General features: G+C 45.1%; 1 protein-coding gene across 2 annotated transcripts in view; it reads right to left on the bottom strand.

The window, feature by feature from the left end:
• Nucleotides 1-14,501, bottom strand: part of TAP38 (thylakoid-associated phosphatase 38) — a 63,708-nt gene extending 49,207 nt beyond the window's left edge. The window contains exons 1-3 of one of the 2 annotated variants that reach the window (XM_086483257.1): nt 13,535-14,501; nt 13,327-13,455; nt 13,134-13,236 (exon numbers count right to left, since the gene is read on the bottom strand). In XM_086483257.1, coding sequence (XP_086339383.1) covers nt 13,134-13,236; nt 13,327-13,455; nt 13,535-13,941 — 639 coding nt within the window. In that variant the 5' untranslated portion in view covers nt 13,942-14,501. The remainder of the gene's footprint in view (nt 1-13,133; nt 13,237-13,326; nt 13,456-13,534) is intronic. The other variant, XM_086483258.1, reaches the window with a different exon arrangement.
• Nucleotides 14,502-15,845: the final 1,344 nt, after the last annotated feature.

Genomic DNA, 15,845 nt, shown 5'->3' with positions numbered 1-15,845 from the left:
TGACCCTTGATGTGACAATGATAACAACAACCTTCCTTAGAATAAATTGTAAGGTGCAGCGGAATGAATGTTTGATCTTTGCTCAAGATGAGTGCTCTGAACTGTTCTCAAGGTTCCTTTTTCTTATGGAAGGGAGAGCCTTCCGTTCTTAATGAGAGTGTAATGGACACACAAAGTGAATGGACATTGTGCGAGAAAGTGTATGAGACTGAGAGATAGAGAGAGAAGAGAATACGACACCAGAGACGTAAAACCCTCCTCCGAAGGCCCCACTCTCGTTGGCGAGAGTGGTTTACTATTGATTGCACAAACTGGTACAAGTGGATGAATGAGAACTGATGCAAGTCTAGGCTATATTGATGTCGACGACGGGGATGAGGAGACTGACTCTATGGCTGAAACTGATGCACTTGCTTTGCTGTCCAAAAACGCCAATGGCTGAAATCTGCTGCTGCCAAAAACGCAAGGAAAAACGCTGTTTTGCTGCAGATTGTTCGTGCCTTCGACTGCCCCTAAGAACACTGATTTGCAACCCTTTGAAGTCCTCCGAAAACGCTGTTTTGGCTGGTCTTCAATTGCTGAATTTCTGAGGCTGTCGCTGATTTGCTGAGGCTATGCACTGCTGAAAATGCCAGGGAAGTGGGCGATAATGGCTTGCTGGAAAACGCCAGCAAAGGGGGAGTCTGTGGCAATGAGGCTATGGATGAAAAACGCCAGGACATGGGAGGTCGCTTGCTTGGAGGAAAAACGCCACAAGGGGGGAGATCTTGCTTGAGAAAGAGAGGGGGAACCTGCTGCCTTTGGCCTGTGTTCTCCTTGCTCTTCTGCCAATTAGTTCTAGCCTAGGTTTGCTTATATATTATCTTACCCAATTTTCCCTACTCAGTTCCCAACAAAAGTCACTTAAATTAATAAGTAAAAATGTCAAAAATAGGGAAAATAGGTTAAATGCACTAGAAAATTCCCTTGAAGGATTCTGATGGATTTTGATGGGAATGCTTATGATCATGCTGTCTGCAAACAGAGGATATGCATCTACACTAAGTGCCTTGGCATGCACGGTCTGCGAACAGACTCACAAAAAGTGCCAGAACACTTGCTAATCTAGACTGACTGGATTGACGGAACCCTTGTTATGAAGTAGCTTGTCCACGGCCACATAGGGTTGGATGTGTCACGTGACATAAATGCTTTGCTCTTCCGACGTGATGTATCCTCCTAAAATGCCTTTTCATATGGAGTGAGCTTAGGTTTAGCAATTGTGTTAGCTTTACCCTTAGGTTCATTTTGAGTGTTCTTTTCTGAGAGACTAGAGGAAGATTGGATAGAAGAGTTACTATTCTTACCGTTCCGAGGGTTCTGAGAAGACTGAGTGGTACTTGGAGAAGTCTTGTTTTCCCTTGTTGTGCTTGATCTCTTGTGCGAGAGCAATCGCTACCGCCTTGTTGAGATCGATTGGGTCGAGGACTTCGACATCAAACCTCATATAGTGTCGTCCAACCCGAAAATGAAAGCCTGCTTGCGCTCATCCCCGATTTGCATAATTGGGTTCCGAGCTACAAAACACGATTCGAGAAAAAGGAAAGGGGCGTGCCTTCCTCAGCTTCCTCTAGATGCGTGGTCAATTGTGCCTCTTGCCATGCATGGTACCAATTAATGGCATCACCGGCAAGGTACATAGCTACCATCAAAACCTTGCTATTTCCTTTCTTAGTTGTCGCAAAATAAGCATTAAATTGATGCAACCAAGAATGAACAATCGTAGCATCCATATTACCATCATACTTATTGAACGTAATCTTCTCTGTGATGAGGTTGTTGGAGTCCGAAACTCGGCTTGCGCCACGTGATGCACCACCAACATCTTTGGCCGGCTCGGGTTTCGAGGTGAGAACCTGTCGGACCAACTCTAGCATGCGTAGGTCTCTCAGTACCTCACGCTCTGCCTCCAAGGCCGCTCATCTGTATTCAGCCACAAAGCGCGCTTGCTCACGCTCAATAGCTGCCTTTCTTTCTGCTTTTCTTTCTTTTCGTTCCTCGGCCGCCAAGCATGCTTGCTCACGCTCGCGATCCAAGGATGCCTGTCTTTCTTGGCGGTCCTATTCCATGGAGTCCTTTGTCTTTCTTGGCGTCGCGCTTCTTGTTGTAGCATCATGTCCATCATCGACTTGACCAAAGCCTCCATAGGATTTGGTACAATCCTTGGCGTAGATGGGGAAGGGGGAGGGTTAGTAAAACCTGCAGATGGGAAAATTCTTCTTCGCCATTGCCATGCTCATCACCTCCATGCGAAGTATCCATTCCGCTTCGGGTAATGACCGTACACTGAAGTCTTGGGTTCGTAAGTTCACGAGGAACTTGGGTTCTTGTAACAGACTTGGACACTCCAAGTCAAGAATCAATCGCGACAGCACCAAATAACCACTTCAAAACAATCCACAGATCACAATAGATTTGCACTGGCCCGGAGGAGTTCCGTGCCTATAGATATTGGCCCCAAAGACTGGCGCCCCTTTCGATATTTCTTTATGTATTAAAAATCAATGTCAAAGTACAAAGAGCGGTTAGGGTTTCACTCTCAGACTCTGCGTCCAGATGCTCTGCAGAGTGAGCCCTAAACCGTGTAAATAAAGATTACAAGGGATGCCCGAAAGCAGAGCCCCAAAAGCTTTCAATTCAAAAGCAATCTCTCTCTCTCTCTCTCTCTCTCTCTCTCTCTCTCTCTCTCTCTCTCTCTCTCTCTCTCTCTCTCTCTCTCAAAGAGAGCAAAATAAAGCAAAGCGTAGCCCAAAAGCTGGGATTTGTGTCGCTCAAAAAAAAATTAAATTAAATTTAAAAAAAAATTCACCTGTGATTTACGAAAATATCCGTACATTGCAGCCGCGTGGCATGGCTGCCTGCTTATAGGGTTTCCACCCATTTTAGGGTTTCAGCAAGCAATTAGGATTAGGGTTTCCATAAATTAGGGTTTCTGGCAAAAATTAGGGTTTGTAGGAATTTTAGGGTTTCTGTTGTAGGTAGCCACGTCATCACTTTGTGACATACCCCCCTCTTGAAAGCATTGTAATCGACCGCAATTACGCCTGCAAAACCGACAAAAGCCAATAACGTCTTAGTAGACATTGACTGTTAGTACCTACGTACTAGGAACACACGTCTAGCACATGTACCAAATCGACAGTCACATCACACGATATCTCAGGACATCACTAGACATCACATGACATTCAACATTCATTCGGATCTTAGACCATGGTTTATCGGCAATGTAGCTAGCAATCACATCTAGGTCCAATTGGGACCTCATCGATGTCCGATTAACTAACCCCTATTGCAACCATGTCTATTCGAGATCAATCAGACCAAAATGCTGCAGTCATTTCGTCTATCAGTTCCTGCACTCAAAAGAAGTCAAGAACAAATCAATATCATTATCAGGAATTCCATTTCATAAAGTCATCCAGCAGAATACTGTCAGCTCTCAGTATCCCTGAAGCTCAAAGAGACATCAGTGACTTTAGTATCAAAATCAAGGCATCTGTTGACAAAGGAGAGGAGTAACTCCCCTCTTGTGCATCCCATTGCACCATATCTCCGGCCAACCTGAATTTATGGGTTCTGTTTGGAGTAGACTATGCTAAACGAGGTAAAGTTTCACAATCTGAGGAATATATGCTAGGTCCTCCTCTTCCATCCACTTCGCATCAAATGCAAGATAGTTCTTGAACTTAACCAAGAACCGCCTTCGGACTTTACCTTTATTCTTCGTATCCGTATGTGCCAAAATCTGCTCAAGAACAAGGATCTCCTCCTTTTCTTCCACTTCGGGTTGTTGCTCATCAAGCTCCCCATCATCAGGCACATCACCCTTAACAGGTTTCAAGAGACTCACATGCAATGCATTGTGAGTCCTCCAAGTATATGGCAGTTTCAATCGAAAGGAGACATCATTAATCTTTTCAGTGATCTGGAAAAGTCCGTAGTATCCATACTAAGCTTTAGAAAAAGCCTCTCCTTTCCCTTTTTCTTTCTTAGGTGTGCCTTCTCAAAACGTAAGAGCACCCAATCATCCTCCTTCAATTTCAAGTCGCGACGATGACAATCCGCTGCCTTTTTCTGTCGTTCTTGAGACTTCTGCAAAGTCTCGCGAACCTTGGCAAAAGCCATATCCAAGTCTCGCGCATATTCATCCGCTTCAAAAATCTAATCTTTTTGTGCTCAGGAAGGATGGAACCTTCGCAGCACTTTCAACAATATCAAATGGCGTCTTCCCTGTCGAAGAGTGTATTGTGTTATTGTAGGCAAATTCCACCAAAGGTAAGTACTTTTCCCATTGAGTCTTCTGATCCGAGATACAAGACTTCAATAAATCTAAAACCACTGAATTGGCAATCTCAAATTGCCCGTCAGTCTGCAATTGGAACGATGACGAGAACTGCAACTGCGTGCCAATGTTCTCCCAAATTGCCTTCCAAAACAAACTCATAAATCTGGGGTCTCTGTCGGAGACAATCGTCTCAGACGTGCCATGTAATCGGAAAATCATCGTGATCATTCTGTGTTCTCGGGAGATCAAAAATGAAATCCATTTCAGTACTTTCCCAGGGGCGGGTGGGTATGGGTAAAGGCTGTAACAATCCCTGTGCCTTATGCCTGTCAAACTTGACCTTCTGGCATATTGAGCAACTGCGCACAAACTCTTCCACATCCTTTTTGAGTCTCGGCCAAAAGAAGTATCTCTCTACCCCCTTCATGGTGGTAGCAATGCCGTGATGACCCGTAAAAGGTGGACAGTGGCATTCAGTCATAACCTTTTCCCTCAACGGCTGTGTAACGCACAACATGGTTTTTCTCATCAAGTAGCCTTCTCGAATGGAGTATCCTGCTATTGTCTCCCCATCCCGTATCCGTGTGAAAATATCTGCAAAATATGTATCTGTGGCATATTGGTCGACCATATCCTCGAAGCTCCTATGATGTATTGCGGAAATAGCCAGAACCAACAGCTTCCGAGACAAAGCATCTGCCACCACATTCTTCTGTCCCTGCACGTGGACAATCTGGAAGTGAAACTGTGACAAGATGTTTGCCCACCGAATCTGCTTTTCCGAAAGCTGCTTCTATGACAAGAAGTAGCGCAAACTCTGATGGTCTGTAAAGACAGTCAAATCCGCTCCGAATAGGTAGTGCCGCCATTGAGTAAGAGCATGGATAACCGCCAAAAGCTCTTTCTCATAAATCTGTGATGTCATCTCCGGCCTAGAGAACAATCGGCTCTCATAAGCAATGACAAGGCCTTCTTGCAGTAAGACCGCACCCAGACTACGACCACAAGCATCACAATATACTTCAAATGACTTCTACAAGTCCGGCAAAGTCAAATCTAGTCTTGTAGTCAATTTCTTGTTCAATGTCTGAAAGGCAGTCACCTCTGTGGATCCCACGAGAAAGAACTCCTTTCAGTATCAAGATATGCAAAGGGGAAGCAACCTCTACAAACTTTCGTATGAACCGCCTGTAGTACGAACACATTCTTCAGATCGCGCCAATCACGTATAGTCTCTATCTTGGCCGAATCCACTTGCACTCCTGCTGCTGAGACAAAGTGTCCCAAAAAGTCTCTGAAGCAAATGATCTCTGTGTTTTGTCTCATTCTTGGAGAAACAATGATATCAGCAAAGAAAGTGCCAACAAATAGCTTGTACTCTCGAAAAATCAATCCATCATCCAATTAAATGTCGCAGGAGCATTGGTTAAGCCAAAAGGCATCATCAAAAACTCAAATAATCCAAAAAGTAGTCCAAAAGGCCGTCTTGTAGACGTCTCCCGTCGCAATTCGGATCTGATGATATCCACTCTTCAGATCAATCCTGCTAAAGCACGAGGATCCCTGTAACCTGTCTAGTATATCATCGATCCTAGGAATCGAAAATTTGTTCTTGATGGTGATTTTGTTGAGAGCTCTATAATCAATGCACATTCTCCAAGATCCGTCTTTCTTCAAATCCAACAACAGTGGAGAGCAATACGATGAAGTACTATGCTGGAAAAGACCCTTTTCCAAGAGGTCTTTCACTGGGTTCATAATCTTTTCATTCTATACTCGGCTCACACAGTAAGGTGGTCGGTTGGATGACGTGCTTCCAGTTATCAGGTCAATGGTCAGATCTTCAGGCCCTCTAAAAAGCAATCGACATGAGTGTGGAGAAAAATCTTGGCGTTCTGTTGTTCAGGTCAAAACATATTCAACCTTTATCCATCGTTCAGTTCTCTCCCAAAAGAATGAGTAAAGAACCTGAAGTTCATCAAGTACAATTCTCTGAGCCCTTCATTTATCAAAGTCGCTTTCTGGGCCCGGTAGCCAACCACGGCGCAGTTCTTGTGGTACCAAGGGATCCTGAGTAGAACGTCGCTCGCGTGCCCTGAACATCCTTGTCATTGCAAACGAAGTTTGCCAATGCTCGGTGTAATGGCAACATCCCATCCGGGTGCCAATCGAACTACCTCCGCCTGTAGCGTCAGTCTGTCATGCGTAATTCCAAATCGAGCCGCCAATTCCAAGTGAAAAGAAGTTGGCCTTGGCTCCTTCAAAAGAGCTTCCTGATCCTTCACTTTGCCCCAAAAGCGGCAAAGTTTGTACTTCCGTCGTCTTTATCGTTCTGTTCTTTCTGTGCCTTTTTAGGGCACTTCGCGGAGATATGTCCATGTTCCCCGCATCCAAAGCACTTCCCCTCTCTAATGAAGCGAGCTCTCTCCTCAGGAGTAAGCTTTGGTCGTACATCCTTTTTCTTTGGGTTGCTCTTTTTCTTTCTACTTTCATTTCCATAAGTCTGTTCGGCTCGTTGTGTCATGGCCTCATCTGTGGGGTAGGTCAAACTGCCAGAGTGAATGGCAAAGCCCCGCTGCGCATGACTCATCAACTCCTGAATAGAAGCCGACTTTTGTTCCGAGCAGTGATCTCGGCTCTCTGTAGGTAGACCCAAGGTAAACCGCTCAATCTGTTCTTTGAACGAGATCTTCTTGAATGAAGAGGCGGGTAGAAAAGAGCTCCAGAATCTTTCACAGTAAGCATTGATTGTATCTTTCTTAGTCATCCGAAGATGGTTCCAAGCAACTCGTATATCTCGTTCATATTCTTACGTCAACCAAGAAGAAATAAAAAGCTTCTTAAATTTCAGCCATTTCACTAGCGCAGTCTTGTTTAAAAGAAGAGTGAACCACCAAGTACGAGCATTCCCCTTAGAGTAAGAGGCAACTCTCCGAATCTTGGAGTGCTCTGAATAGCGTCCTCCCGTGAAAGCGATGTCAAACTGTTGTATAAAAGACAAAGCCTTCGAAGCATCTGAGTATCCTGAAAAAATATCAAACTTGATCGAGTGGCCACCTTCCTTAAACTCTCGGACTTTCTTGCTTTTATCTTCGAGAAAGTCATACTGGTTGGCTTTGTAAAAATTCTTCTTGTTCGAATAAAAGTTTGTCATTGGAATCTGAGCTGTCTGTAGACGAGTCCTCAGTAGGACTGTCAATCTTTGGGCGAGATTTAGCCTTCTTTGCCTTTTTCTTGCGCTTTCCGAAGCTTTGTTTCTTGCGTCGCTTTTTACCTTTTCTATCTTCTTCGCTCGAATCTGAAGAGCTAGAAGAATTGTCAGAAGAAGAAGAAGAAGAAGAATTGGGTACTCCTTCAAATCGAACACGCTTCTTCTGTTTCTTTGCCTTGTCGAATGTCGACTAACAACCCAAATATCCCGGGAAGTCAGTGCCTTTCTTCTACTTTTTTGCCATGCTTTTTGGCTTTCTTTTGCGCGTCAAAAAGCTGAGCAATCCGTGCATCAACCACCTCTTGTAATTCCTTCTCTGAATACTATTTGTGATCAGAAGGTTTCTTGAGAGCGGGTTTCAGGGGTGGTGTAGTGGTTTTCTGCCACTGCGTATGCACTTCCTGAAAAGAAGTCTCGCTCATATATTTTGCCAATTTCAGATCCTTCGCAAAACTGAGCATCATCTTTGTTGCATTGCCGGTCAATTGACGACGCTTCATCTCTCTTTGCTCCGCCTGAGTAGGCCGAGGTGGGCCATACTCTCTGCCAGAATCTTCGTTGTGATCCCTGCCCGCATCTCCAAATGCAGAGAGAGTCGATTGATCCTTGCGTGAAGCCATAGGTGCCGCGGAAAAAAAATTGAGGATCGAATTTCCCGTAGAAGAGAAATCGGCCGTGCTCTGATACCACTGTAACAGACTTGGACATTCCAAGTCAAGAGTCAATCGCGACAGCACCAAATAACCACTTCAAAACAATCCACAGATCACAATAGATTTGCACTGGCCCGGCGGAGTTCCGTGCCTAGAGATATTGGCCCCAAAGACTGGCGTCGCTTTCGGTATTTCTTTATGTATTAAATCAATGTCAAAGTACAAAGAGCGGTTAGGGTTTCACTCTCAGACTTTGCATCCAGATGCTCTGCAGAGTGAGCCCTAAACCGTGTATATAAAGATTACAAGGGATGCCCAAAAGCAGAGCCTCAAAAGCTTTCAGTTCAAAAGCAGTCTCTCTCTCTCTTTCAAAGAGAGCAAAATAAAGTAAAGCGTAGCCCAAAAGCTGGGATTTGCGTCGCTCAAAAAAAAATTCCACCTTCGTAATTTCCGAAAATATCCGTACACTGGAGCCACGTGGCATGCCCGCTTGCTTTTAGGGTTTCCAACCATTTTAGGGTTTCAGCCAGTAGTTAGGATTAGGGTTTCCAGAAATTAGATATATGGCAGAAATTAGGGTTTGTAGGAATATTAGGGTTTTTGGCAAAAATTAGGGTTTCTGCTGTCGGTAGCCACGTCACACTTTGTGACAGTTCTTGTGATTCTTGGGTGCTTGGGTTCTTAAGTCTTGAGGTTCTTGAGGTTCTTCTTTAGCTTGCAATCTGTGTTAGAGAAGGATCTTCTCTTACCCGAGCTCTTCTCTTTCCCACGGATGCACCCCTTGGCGGCCTTGCACTCACACCAAGGTTGCTTTTTCCCATCTCACGTCGATTGGCCGGCCGCTAAGTGCATGGTCCGCTCTCAATGAGTGAAAAGAGAAACAAGGGGAGGCTGGACAAGCCCTTCTTTCTTGGGATTCCTGTCACTCTTCAAAAACACGACTAGAAATTGACACGCCCAAGAGGACTTGGGTTACATGCGACCTCAACAAGCAAAAAAAAAAAAAAGTGGTTCTTGTGGTTCTTTCCTTGAGTGATACAAAACACTGTCAAAGCCCTGATACCAATGTAAGGTGCAGCGGAAGTGAATGTTGAACTTTGCTCAAGATGAGTGCTCCGAACTATGCTCAAGGTTCCTTTTACTTACGAAAGGGAGAGCCTTCCATTCCTTTAGTGAGAGAGTGCAATGGACACAAACAAAGTGGTGAACACTATGAATGAAGGTGCTGAGACTGAGAGATAGAGAGAGAAGAATACGACACCAGAATGTTGTCAAACCCTCCTCCGAAGGCCCCACACTCTTTGGCAACAGCGATCTACTATAGATTGCACAAATCTCTACAATGCTATGGACTTGCCGATGATGTCGACGAATGAGGACAACGACGAGACAGGCTGAGAAATCTGAAAATGCCTAGGGTTGAAATCTGCAAATCTTTATCTGCTGAATTTTGACTCTATGTCGGTGACGACGATGATGCAACGACGCGCGCTGAAAACGCAGATGCTGAAATCTGCATTTTCCGGGCTGAAACTGCAAACTACGTTGGATCTGACCGTGCGGCAAGGATCTGCCGCGGGAAGGTGAGATCTGCGAGGTTCGGGACTTCTACTGCAGAGTCTTGACACTGAAAACTGAAAACGCTGATGCTTCTGATGGTCTTGTCGCGGAGAATCTGCAAAACGCTAGGGGACTGTGCTGATCCAAAAATGCTAGGGCTGATTTGGGGTATTGCTGCAAAAACGCTAGTGATCTTGATCTATCTGCTGTCGCCAGGCTGCTACAAATCCAAATCGCTAGGGCTGATCTGTAATGGAAGAAAACGCTGACTGTTCTCGGCTGAAAATGCTAGGTCATCCACCGGGGGGGTCTTGCTGAGAAGGTGCTTTGCCAGATGCCTGGTCCTTCTGCCTCTTCTGCCCAAAATTGCTAGCGCTAGGGTTTCTTATATACTTGCTTAGCAATTTGCCCTACCCAGTTTCCCAAAAAAGGTCAGTTAAAAATAATAAGTGAAAATGGCTAAAATAGGAAAAATAGGTTTTCTACACTGTAAAATGCTCTTGCTGGAATCTGATGGTACTGCTGATGATCATGTTGTGCAGCCAGAGGATATGCATCTACTCTAAGTGCCTGGGCATGCACGGTCTACGAACAGATTCACAAAAGTGCCAGAACACTTCCTAAGCTAACTAAACTAGACTGAACTGAACCCTAGTCATGAAGTAGCTTGTCCACGTACACATAGGGTTAGATGTGCACGTGACACTCAGCTTCATCACCCGACCCATCCCACACTCCTCCGGCACAAGGGATTAGGCACACATCTGCAGCTAGACGCTCTCTTGGTAGTGCTTTCGCTACGAGCCAACTGGCCGAGAGGGACAGTCCTACTTGAGAACGCCACTGCTGGTTCATGTCTCTCCTTTTGCATTAATCCCCCGTAGGCTGACCAGTTTTGATATTGGCCGACGGTGGAATATCTTCAAGTTTCTCCTTTCCGTTGTACGGCAAGGTTCACACAGAGTGGACCTTGCACACAGTTCTTGACTGGCTCCAAGTCCAAGCTGTTGAGTTTTCACATCACAAAGGCGTCCTAGGGGTGACAGACTTGGTACAGACACTTTGGCCTCTAGCCAACTTCAGCGTGACGCCAACAAATGCAGCACTATGTAGACACCTTTGTGGTTCACTAGCGTCAGTCGTAGTCTAGCTTAGGATCTAGCCTGGCACTTAGTGAGCCTCTAGCAAGACATGCATGCCCAGGCAAATCGTAGTTGGATACCCTCTCTTGCACAATACCCTCAGGTCAGCATATCAGCATGTGAGCATGTGAACAGACTCTTAGGAATAGGAAAACACTTATTAATAATAAGTGACTTAAAAGGTATCATAAGCCCTCATTGTAAGAATTTGGACGTGACCGACCTGAGGCTATTTCCTTTTAAGAGAAGGCCTTGGCGTATCATTGCAGGCATCAGACAAGTACCCCAGTACCAATGTTTTAGTTTCCCAACCGATCGCCATCAGAACCCAACAGTGCCAGCATTTGGGAAAGGGATTTTATCTACTCCTGCGTTTGCACAAGGACTGAGTGCGTTTGCACCAGCACCTCAGTCCTGCATTTCCCTGGACAGCCTAGGGTAGCGATTTGGACACAAGTACCATCAAGCACCATTCAACACCAACTACCCAGCACCGACATCAGTAGAAATATCAACAGCTAGCATCAGCGTTTGCAGCCTTTAGCCATTGTTAGTGTTTCCCAGAAGCAAGTAGTAGTACCAGCAGCACCCGTACCTAGTACTCACAGTATCAAGCACTAAAGTACACGTTGTGCCAAGCGTTTCCAATACCACTCAATACCAAGTATCCAACCAAGTACCTGTCAGCATTCATCATTAGGATCATTGTAACATCAATTATGCAAGTAATAAAAGCAAGTACTTGCTCTGGCAACAGAGCAAGGGGGCCCTTGAGGTGATTGGGACCCGACATGCCGTGTCGTCTCTCTATACTCTCTGTTTGTCTCGTTCGTTTTGTTCAGTTCAATTTCTCTTTTCAAGTGAAGTTAAGTAACCTTGTGTTTGTGCAGAGTACTAGATCCGAGCTAAGTCCTTTCACACTTCCGCTGCACCTGACATCTGTGGCGCAAGAAGAGAGACATGACCTCCGCAAAAAACAAAAAGAAGTACGCAGCCAGGGAACATCCTTGGCGAGCTCAATGAAGGAAAACGGCGTCCAATGTGGCCCCTGATCATGACAGCGCTTGAAGCAGTATGGTATAATGCAGATGCACTGCTGATCCGCTGCAGGGAAAACCCATCCTCTGAATAGTGCCCTCCAAGAAACCCCAATCTACTCGATCATAAGCCTTCTCAAAATCCAGAAGAATGAAAGCTATCGGTTGATCTGTCTGACGAGCCCACTTGATTGCTTCATAGAAAGTGAAGATGTTATCCAAGTAGAGCGGTTCTGCACAAAACCTGTCTGCAAAGCATGGATGAGATCGGGCATTAAAGATTTCAAGCGCATACTGATCATGCAAGCGAAGATCTTATACACAAAAGACATAAGGAATGCATCTCCTACATAGAGAAAGGGGCTAGTAGTAACGTATGGCACATAGCCTCACCATGGGTTGTACATGAGACCAAACCTCTTCTCTAGCACGCAGAACATCATATGTACGCTGATAAGCAGTAACAAATGTTCAAAATAATCTAAAGCTATGTCAAGGACATCGTCAGGATCCGTATGTAATATGTCTGCAAAATCACATAAGGCTCTAATGGAAGTCCCCTTGGGATGCTCTCGGAAGTCGGCAAAGGAATCCTTATTAATCCTACCCGCTTTGGATATCCATGTCTAGACCGAAGCATCATAGGCGAATTCAGATTTCTCAATCTGAATGTGACTAAGTGTCTCTCTGGTGTCAACCTCACGCTCGCCCAAGAACTCATCTCACTCTTTCTCTATGTGTGTGTGTGTGTGTGTGTGTGTGTGTGTGTGTGTGTGTGTGTGTGTGTGGCAGTGCCCTTTACCCTTGGGGAAGAGCCTCTGCTCCCATTGTTCAGCCTTTCAACCGGAGAGAGTTCAGTCTTGCAACACGTGCAAGATCTGCTGCGTTTTTGCATCTCAGATCTGCGTTTTGGCAGCCAGCATAGCAAGATTTAACTCGATATCAACGGAAGAATTAAAGATATGCCATCTAATCCAAAAAAAAACATCAACCCCACATTCAAGAGATCTAAATGAGATTATCACCTTACACACAACTGGTACACTGTGCACAGGCCGATACATAAATGACAGTTTTATTTTACTAAATTTTAGAAGAAAAGGTTGGACATTGACTCAGTTAACTGCATACAAACTTCTAATGACAAACAAACAAACTAAGCATGCCAAATATCACAGATGTAAAGAAGAAAAAATTACTCACAACTCTCGAGTCTCCCACATGAGCAATAATTAAACAATCTGCTCCTAAAAGTATTACAGTTGCTGTCGACCCGGACTCGAGGCCCTCTCCAGTCTCCTCTAGCCTGTTTCTTCCAGTAACAAAACAACCATGGGATCAACTCTAATGCTGCTGGAAGTTTCCATTCTTATAGCACAAAAATATAGCTACACACCATGACAGAAGGTGCTTGTCAGCTTCCAAAAAGGCCTTGGTCAGAATACTTTGTATGCTGGACACATCGCTTGTCTGCAGAAGCACTCCATTCTCCGTGGCTAAGACACATTCCTTGAATAACTCTTCCCTGCAGAGAGAAGTATCAAGATAAAGACAATACAAAATGACTGCCAGCTACTGTATGAATGCATAGAAAATCAAATTACCTCAAGAAGCTTACAGAGGAAAGACCTGCATGGCCATCAAGTACAGCAGCATAACTAAAACCTTGCAACCCATCAGAACGAATGACGATTGAATCCTCCATTTCTGACCTGGGACCTTGCAAAGAACTTTGAGCCCATGTGATGCCAGAAGTAGAGGGAGAGGGGGATTCTGATACCAATGAAGTGGAGGGCAAAGCTTGTCCTAGTTCCATGGAAGCACGGCAAGACGCTCCGGTCCATCTGCAGGCCCTTCTGGAAGTGCACGTGAAGCACTGGGATGTCACGGAAATGAAGCTGCTCAGCTGGGTTAGTGAGCGTTCCTGGCAATGATAAGAGGAGGAGATGTGGGCGGCACTGTTAACATGAGAGCTCAGGCTTGATGAGCTTGACATGGCTGAGCAAGTCATCTCTCTCTCTGCGCACACTACACGCCGGCTTGTTTACACATGAGCACTGACGCACTAAGCTCACCCTGATTCGACGCTACGCTCAAACCAGCTTGATGATGGACTCTGGAGCGACAATCATCGTCATTCTTCGTGAAAACATGTCCACAAGATTTAATGATCGCCCACCGGACATTTTCAAAGAGGAGCAATTATGTCTGCACCGCAGCCAAAAAATAAAAAAAATGATGATGTTTCTGAAGATTCTCGTTTCTCTTTCTCGATTGGAAAGGAGCAGAGCTCTCTCTTTTCTATTCTGGGAGCAGCCCCATCAGCAACGTCCGTGGCAACTCGGTCTCTCTCTCTCTCTCTCTCTCTCTCTCTCTCGGCCTCTATGTCTCCCTTTGGGTGCAGGCTGCGAGAGCAGCTCTCTCTTTCTCTCTCCCCGTGTGCGAGCAAGGGTAGGAGGAAGGATGTTGTGTCGGGGTGCAGGAGGGGGGAGGTCACGCAGGGCGGCTCTGCGTGCAGTTGAGACGACGCCTCGTTGCCCGCCGGCTCTAAGGCTAAGGCCAGAAGGTTTCTTTTTTTCAAAGGGTCGCGGTTTGATTTTGCTCAAGCCATTGTATCTAGTCCGAGTATCTGACCACGATTTATTTTTATTCAAGAATTATAGGGAAACTACGCATATGCGATGGCACCAGCGAACTTGTAGTCGACCCGGAAGTAGGACATGATTCTGAAATTGTGTTTTATTAACAGGGGAGAAGCGTGCACATGGGCCACGTAGGCAAGCAACACAGGTGTTGTAGAAGACAAGGCAGCACGTCGCCATCGAGAGAAAGCCCTCACGGTGAGGCATGTGGCAGAACTAGGCGAGACAGGATGGGTGACCATATATTATTTATACTAAAGGTGTTGAAATGGAGACATTGACGCTCCTGGGGCAGGATGGTTAGCGCGACAGGATTGAGTTTCAATGTACTAGAATTCGAGATTGATTCAGGTGGTTTTGCCCTCCCACAATGTTGCAAGTAGATTGAGGAATGGCATCTTTGAAGATTTTGCTTAATATAATAACAAAGCTGCTAGTGATCACTACTAGTTAAACCAGTGTCATCACGATTTCAAACAGACAGTGACTAACAAATAGTCCAATCCTGGCTCAAAACGCTCAGGTGCACAGGATACACAAGTAGATCTTTTAAGTGCCTGATTGTGTGATTCCGCTCTTTCTGGAGCACTACTAGTGGTAGGAATATCACCAGTAGACTGAGTTAGTTTTTCCAAACTTGTGGAGGCTACATCCTCAAATCCGACTTTCCGATATTTGGTCTTTTTAACAAGCTGTCTATGCATTTTAGACTCATTGAATATCACTTGTGAGATGCGAATAACCTTTCTAGATTCCAGTTGCCAGAGATGATATCCCATCTCTCCATCTACACCATTACCAATGAAGACGCACTTGTGTGACTTGGGATCTGGCTTCGTGCGAAGTTCTTTGGGAATGTGTGAGAATGCTTCACACCCAAACATATGTACTCTATCATAATTTGGCTTCTTGACAGTCCACATCCCCTACAGAATCTTGAAATTCAACGGAGTACTAGGCAATCTATTGGATGATGTGTACATACAGTTGTCATAACAACCTCTTCCTAAAACTCAAGAGGTAAATTCACCATAGATAACATGGATGTGACTCTTTCTTGAATCGTTCGATTCATACACTCAGCAATTCCGTTCTGAGCAGGTGTGTACGGTGTAGTAAACTGTCATTGAATCCCTCATTTGCTACAAAAATTCTTGAACTTTGTGGAGACATACTCTCCACCATTGTCAGTTCAAAAAGCTTTTAGCTTTCTACCAGATTGGTTCTCAACCATGGCTAAGAATGTCTAGAATGTAGCAAACACTTCGTCTTT

Source organism: Adiantum capillus-veneris, chromosome 15, assembly GCF_014529385.1.
Source record: "Adiantum capillus-veneris isolate H3 chromosome 15, ASM1452938v2, whole genome shotgun sequence".
Classification (NCBI taxonomy): Eukaryota; Viridiplantae; Streptophyta; class Polypodiopsida; order Polypodiales; family Pteridaceae; genus Adiantum; species Adiantum capillus-veneris.
The sequence above is the reverse complement of the archived record's forward strand: the minus strand, read 5'-3'. Positions and strand labels throughout refer to the sequence as shown.